We start from the raw sequence: 7,296 nt of genomic DNA, 5'->3' as shown, positions 1-7,296 counted from the left end.
GATAATAATGAGATCGTAGACAAATAAAGGTAGAGAGATGTCATTTGAAAAGGTTAGTAGTCGGATTTACCTTTTCCTTTCTATGGAGAATATCAACGATTATTTAGATTTAAGTTAGAAATTTAGAAATTATGTGTTGCAATGATCTGAATTAGAAATTATCTATCTATCAAGAGTCCATTACAATTTGTCAGAAAAAAAGGAAGATCTGGGAAGATAGGGAAAATGGGAAAACAATTTCAAATAAAAAAAACTAAGATTTGGAAAACAGATGAAAAGAGGGGGAAAAAAATGAAAATAGGGAAAAGGAAGATGGGGAAAAGAATTTCAAATAAAAAAAAAAATTAAGATTTGGAAAAAGAGGGGAAAAAAAATGAAAGAAAGGCTGACAAAGAGAGGAAGATTAGGTAAACAAATAAAGAGGGGGAAAAATGAAAGAAAGGCCGAGAAAGAGAGGAAGATTAGATTTGGAAATAGTAAAGCAAAACAAAATCTGGGAATAGAATTGAACTGATGAATGAACAGAATTAAACCATTTAAAAAATTAAACAATTTAGATATGAGAGTAGAATTAAACTGGATGAAGAAACTGCTAAAAACAATTATAGAATTAAACCGTAGGAAGAAACTGATTAAAAGAATTAGATTTAAATTGCTTAAAAGAATTAGATTTAAATTGCTTAAAATAATTAGATACGGAGGTAGAATTGAACTGCTTCAAAGAATTCGAGTTAAAAAGAAAAAAAAAAAAAAAAAACGGGAAGGAAAATGGAATGTTCATATGACAAGTACGGTAAACATAATTAAAATATAACAGAGAAGAGAAATAAAGTGAGGGAAGAAAAATGGAAGATATGAGAAATTATTATATTTATATCTATAGGATATAATATTAAAGGTTGAATTATCCAAGTCGCTTGAAATATTAATAATATTGACATATCTTTAATTTAAGTTTTAAGTTTTATTATTCTATATAATTTAGAAACAATGAAAACATAGAACTCGATTTTTATTGAGGTCGTTTAGAGCTGTATTTCACACTGTTAGTTGGATTATTAATTAAAATGTGAAATACTAACAAAAGGTGACGAACGATATGATATGAAGCAAACCTTGACAACATTTGGTGTAGTTCTCGAGGAACGGGAGCTTACGTTAAAAAAATTAGGGAATACTTCGGCTAAGGCCAACCAGGTAAGTGGCTCACCCGTCGTAGGTTACGCGTTATTTGCTGTATGTTGGCACGTGCCCGTGGATATGCACGTGTCATTAAATTGTATCTAGTTTAAGGTGCTTAAGTACGAAATCATGTGAACGTGAATGTATGTTATGTATGCTGCTTAGTTGACGTGATATGTTATGCATGTGACGATGTGTGGCCCTTGAACTATTATGGCTTGTTTGTATGAATATTTGAATGTAACTGCATGAATTGTATGACACGAAATACGGTAGATTGCATGAAACATAACCCCGCTAGGAATATGTATGATATGTAAAGAAATGAGAATGAGATTGACATGTAAGCATGAAAACGTGACAGGGGGTTATGTTCATTAATGATAATTGTAGGACTAGTGGGACCTCATGCATATTGTGTGTTCATGCATTTGGGGGGATACCTCTATCCCATCACGAGGGTACGGACGCGTACATCCAATGGCAGGACAACGATCGTTATGCTTTGCATAGCGCTGCCGTGACGGTTCTAGTTTTAACAGGTCCCAGTATAAGGGGCTAGAATAGGATGTTTTTTAAACTTAAACTCTTATTCATTTTATTTACTCTTTTGTTGTGTCGTTTTAAAGATGTTTTCGAAACACGTAAGTCCATGCCTGTGTTTTAAGATAAAGGTTATGTTTTATGGAATTTAAATGAAGTCTTCCGCATTTAATATTTATGGTATGTATACAGTAGAGACCTTAAATTAAGTATAAAAATTTGGGTCGTTACAAGAATTGTCATCTATTAGTTAGTATGTATGTACACAGATATTATCAAAATCATAATGTCCACAAGCCATTAGTGCCACTCAAACAGAGGTCGTGCATCACCATGACATGCATGGATCACTATATGGTCGTGCCTCACCATGGCATGCATGGATCACTATATAGTCATGCCTCACCCTGTGCATATATATGTATGTATCACATAGCACACACGCGCATTTATAATAGATACATATCTACATGCATAATCATACATATACATATATACACATCACACATATATAACATGTATGTACTTATACATTTTTATAATTTTCATCTTTTTTTTATAATTTTAATATTTTTCTGTTTTAAATGTGTAAAATGTTACCATATATTCCCTCTGTTTTTTTAAAAAAATATTTTCCAAATAATTGTAAAATTTGGAAGATTTCTACATTAAATAACAACTAATAGTCTGATTATTATAAATACTTTATTATAATTTTATTTGATAACAAATGATATATTTTTTTTTCTTTTTGAAAAATAAAATTATAGGTCATATTCAATTCCGTTCATATCTACTACCTTTGTTAGATATGCACGCTGTACTAATTAAAAAAAAAGCCAGTTGTACTAATTAAAAAAAAAAATGAAAAGACAGAAAATGAGGCAGAAGTATGAAAAGGCAAGTGGGTAGGTCTGCCACCTACCCAAAATCTTCTCTTTAAATCTTGTTGAAGTTGTTTTTGAAATAAGAAGGAAAAAAAAAAAGAAAAGGGAACATTGGTAAGAGTCGTAGAAGCTGAAGAAGGAAAGGAAGGTCGCTGGAAGGAAGGAGCTGAGCGTTGGATTTAACGAACCGTTGGACCCGACCCGACCCAATTAGCAGATTCTGATCCACTACCCAAAACTAGGCTCGAAGGTATGCATGACCCTCGGTTCCAAGGCCAATGCTCGTATATTTGGACTATTTTTAACTCGAATCCTACTCAACTTCTATAGTTTTGATATAGTTTCTCGATGTAGGACCTAATTGTAGATCTTTGAACGAATTGGAAATTTGTTGAAGACCCGAAACAAGCTCGAAAAGTCTACAACAAGTAAGTAACCCATGGAGCAAGTTCTAAGAAATGCTTGTAAGAGTCGGTTTGGATTATGGGCAAATGAACTAGTATTATACTTAGGAGTTTGGTTAACATTAGTTTCATTTATGGTACTTCGATAACGTGAGTGTTTATACCTTGATTATAGTTAGGGTTATATAGCTTCCGCATGCATTATTGTGAATTTCTCTGATAAGCGTTTGGGTTTATGTGTTTCCAAGGAAGTCGAGATAGATTGTTATTTCTTAATTTGCATGATAAGTACGATGTGAGCCTTGATACTTTGTGCTGTTTTGTTTTGGGGTGTGGATAGCCCCTTTATTACCCATGTGTGAATTGAACTATTTTGCTATGTGCTAGATAGCGTGAATTATGAATTTCGTAGACTATGGGTTACCGTCTTTTAGTTGTCATCTATTGTAGATATGGATGGCCTTAGTAAGTATCATGCTGTAGTACCACGTCAGGGGTGCCTAGTGGGGGACCCATGGCCTTTTACTGATCTAATCCCGACCGGGGTGTAAGACAGGTAGTTTACTGACCCAGCCCGGCGAAGCGTAGTGACAGGTAGTTACTGATTCTTAGGAACAGGTAGTTAAGACCAGACACCACTAGGGAAAATCCACTGATTTAAGCTCATTAGATAGTTAGGTATGGAAAAAAATCCATATCAATGAAACTCCATGAGGTCTTCTTTTGAGACCATAGTAGTCTTTGCTAGAGATAGATTCGAGCATATAGTCAAAGTTTCCGTGTATAGGATTAAGTTCGATAAGAGCCTACAAGTAGGTTGCTTACTGAGTATTTTTATACTCATCCCATGTTGTTGCTATTTTTCAGGTGCTAAAAAGACCAATGTCGGAGGCGGGAATGTGTGGAGCCGTGCGGCTACAGTGGAGACCCTTAGATCGAGTCCTCTTTGTCCATGTCGTTTTAATGCCATTTTGATGTTTATTGGGGGAAAACTTATGCTATTTTGTAACTGTTTTTCTTTTGTTGTGTTTCCGCGGATCCCGTTATGTTTTGGAACTATTTGGATTTTTAATGCTTATCAGATAACATCAATTTTATTGTGTCTCCCGTTTTATCAAATGAAAATGTTGTAAGGCTTTTTATCCTAGAGTCCACGTAGCGATTCGTGATTCGATGTGTCGAAGAACGGTCGTTACAGTTTGGTATCAGAGCCTCAGGTTATTAGGTCCTGTAGACCCTCCTTTATCTAGAGTGTCAGTTGGGTCCACTGCAGCTTTGCTTGTAACCACGTTTCCTCCTCGACTTGGTAATCAAGAGAGTAAGTTACAAGTAGTAGTCCATAGTTGTAGTCGTATCATAGTTTAATGTTTCTATGATGAGACATTAATTCATGAACCTGCTATGGTTAAAGGCTTGAGATAATCAACTTGTAACTTGGGTATTGATGATGTAGATATTATGACACCCATAACTAGAAGTAATGGACGAGGGAGAGGTAGGCGAGCAGCCAGTGCTCCAGAGGAATCTGATTCTATCCAAGACTCAGCTCCTGAACAGACGTTGCCGGTTCAGTCGCCTGATCGTGTGCAAACGCCGCCAGTACAGACTCAGGGGCAGATAGGAGCCCCACCTTCAGGCCTGGTATTGATTTCCAACGAGGCCCTTCAGGCGCTCATACGGGCCGCTGGGGCCAACCATGGGGGGAATTTCGCTAGCATGACTAGAGAGCAGAAATTCATCAGGGACTTTAGGAAGCATGACCCTTCGACCTTCAAAGGGAAGGAAATTGATCCAATGGCTGCAGAAGCATGGGTAGAAGCGATTGAAACCATATTTGGGCATATGAATTGCCCTGAGGATCAGAAAGTGAACTGTGCCTCCTACATGCTCAAAAGTGAGGCACACTTTTGGTGGAAAACTGCTCAAAGGACATTGAAGGGTGGAGAGGAAGATGAGGAACCAATCTGTTGGCATGAAATGAAGAGGGCGTTTTTCCACAAGTACTACCCACTAGTGAATCAGTATCAAAATGAGGCCGCCTTCCTAAACCTGAGGCAAGGAAATAGGAGCTGACCCGATTGTTCCGATTTGCACCAGAGTAGGTCGATACGGAGGAAAAACGGATACGAAGATTTATTGCAGGTCTTCGAGAGGAAGGGAATAGTGGGGGCAGTGACACCCACTACATATGCAGCCGCCCTAAATGCTGCCACCATGATGGACGCCCAGCTCCAAAAGATGCTCAGGAGATTTGGGGGTCAAAGGAACCTCCTAGGTAAGTGGGAATGGAACGAGCATTCTGATAGGACATCACGACACGTGAACAGAGGAAGATCACATAAACCACCTCCAATAGAAAGACAACAGGGTGTTAGAAGTGAGGCCCTCAGACTTGAGAGGCCTACTTGCCCTACTTGTGGCACCAGACATACTGGGGAGTGTAGGGCAGGTTCAGACGCATGTTTCTATTGTGGAAAGAGTGATCATAAGAAGGTTGATTGCCCTCACCGAAGGCGCCAAGAGGAGAACAGGGCGTCAGGGTCAGGGCAAGGAGGCCGAGGGGGCATGGCGCAGAATCGCGGTACTGCTAGGGCAACTACAGGAAAGAGGGCGGATGACATGGACACCGTGGTGATAGGTACCTTACCAGTACTTGGCTTTCATGCTTTCGTATTATTTGACTTGGATCCACACACTCGTTCATATCTACTACCTTTGTTAGATATGCACGGTTAGGACTAGAGCCTTTAGGATACAGTTTATCGGTGTCTACGCCGTCAGGGGAGATTTTAGTAGTCAATGAGAGGGTGCAAACAAGTCAAATAGTAATAGCAGAATGACCTCTAGAGGTGGTGTTAATCGTTCTTAACATGACTGATTTTGACGTGATCCTCGGCATGGACTGGTTAGCTGAGAACCATGCAATTATTGATTGCAGGGCTACAGAGGTGATCTTTAGGCCACCTAATGAACAGAGCTTTAAATTTAAAGGGGTAGATTCTCGAAGCACTCCAAGGATTATCTCTACTCTAAAGGCAAGAAAAATAATGGGCCACGGAGCCTGGGCCTTATTCGCTAACGTAATGGACTCAAGGAAAGATACTCGTAGTATGATGAATGTGCCGGTAGTACAAGAGTTTAAAGATGTGTTTCCAGATGAACTGCCTGGGTTACTACAAGTCAGGGACATGGACTTTGCAATCGAACTGGAACCTGGTACAGCTTCAATCTCCAAGGCACCTTATAGAATGGCTCCTGCCGAGTTGAAGGAACTTAAGGAACAATTGCAGGATCTCTTAGATCGGGGTTTTATCAGACCAAGTGTATTGCCATGGGGAGCCCCAGTGCTTTTTGTCAAGAAGAAGGATGGGACCTTGAGATTGTGCATTGACTATAGGGAATTGAATAAAGTAACAATAAAAAACAAATACCCGTTGCCTCGAATTGACGATCTATTTGATCAATTGCAAGGTGCTTCAGTATTTTCAAAAATTGACCTACGATCGGGATACCATCAGTTGAGGATAGAGGAGGTCGATATCCCCAAGACAGCTTTCAGGAGCCGATATGGTCTTTATGAGTTTACCGTGATGTCGTTTGGACTTACGAACGCTCCAGCAGCATTCATGGATATGATGAATAGGGTGTTTAAGGATTTCTTGGATACATTTGTCATAGTATTCATTGACGACATATTAATATACTCCAAGACCGAGGAGGAGCACGGGGTGCACTTGCATCAAGTGTTGTCAAGGCTAAGGGCACATCGACTTTATGCCAAGTTTTCTAAATGTGAATTCTAGTTGCAGGAAGTGACCTTCTTGGGGCATGTTGTGTCAGGAAAGGGTATATCAGTGGATCCAACCAAAATCGAGGCAATTATAGATTGGCCCCGACCTACCTCGGCAACCGAAGTAAGGAGCTTCTTAGGTTTAGCTGGATACTATAGAAGATTCATCCAAGATTTCTCCAAAATAGCCGCCAACCTCACTCAACTAACAAGGAAATGGAAGGTGTTCTCGTGGAATAGTGCAAGTGAGCAAAGTTTTGGTGAACTTAAGCATCGACTGGTTACAGCGCCAGTACTTACAGTACCAGATGGCTCAGGCAACTTTGTGATTTATAGTGACGCATCAGGGAAGGGCCTAGGTTGTGTTTTGATGCAGAATGGCAAGGTCATAGCCTATGCTTCGAGACAGTTAAAGGACTATGAGAGAAACTACCCAACGGATGACCTGGAGTTAGCTGCCATAGTCTTTGCTCTAAAGATATGGTGGTGA

General features: G+C 39.2%; 1 protein-coding gene across 1 annotated transcript; it reads left to right on the top strand.

Annotated features, from left to right (window-relative positions):
- The first annotated feature begins 4,189 nt into the window (after positions 1-4,189).
- On the top strand, positions 4,190-7,296 carry LOC147786268 (uncharacterized). The gene is made up of 5 exons (XM_087120875.1): positions 4,190-4,334; positions 4,470-5,016; positions 5,119-5,654; positions 5,927-6,744; positions 6,826-7,296. The coding sequence occupies exons 1-5, from the start codon at positions 4,190-4,192 to the stop codon at positions 7,294-7,296; spliced, it is 2,517 nt and encodes an 838-aa protein (XP_086977001.1).

Source organism: Cucurbita pepo, unplaced genomic scaffold (assembly GCF_057944985.1).
Source record: "Cucurbita pepo subsp. pepo isolate OVF unplaced genomic scaffold, ASM5794498v1 scafford_3, whole genome shotgun sequence".
Lineage (NCBI taxonomy): Eukaryota > Viridiplantae > Streptophyta > Magnoliopsida > Cucurbitales > Cucurbitaceae > Cucurbita > Cucurbita pepo.
Note: the sequence above shows the minus strand (reverse complement) of the source record. Positions and strands in the feature narration are given on the sequence as shown.

Coding starts and splice junctions, on each gene's coding strand:
- LOC147786268 (XM_087120875.1), top strand. CDS start 4,190: ATGTGTCGAAGAACGGTCGTTACAGTTTGGTATCAGAGCCTCAGGTTA. Junction 5,017..5,118: donor AAGAGGGCGTTTTTCCACAA/GTACTACCCACT, acceptor GCACCAGAGTAG/GTCGATACGGAGGAAAAACG. Junction 6,745..6,825: donor AGACCGAGGAGGAGCACGGG/GTGCACTTGCAT, acceptor TTCTAGTTGCAG/GAAGTGACCTTCTTGGGGCA.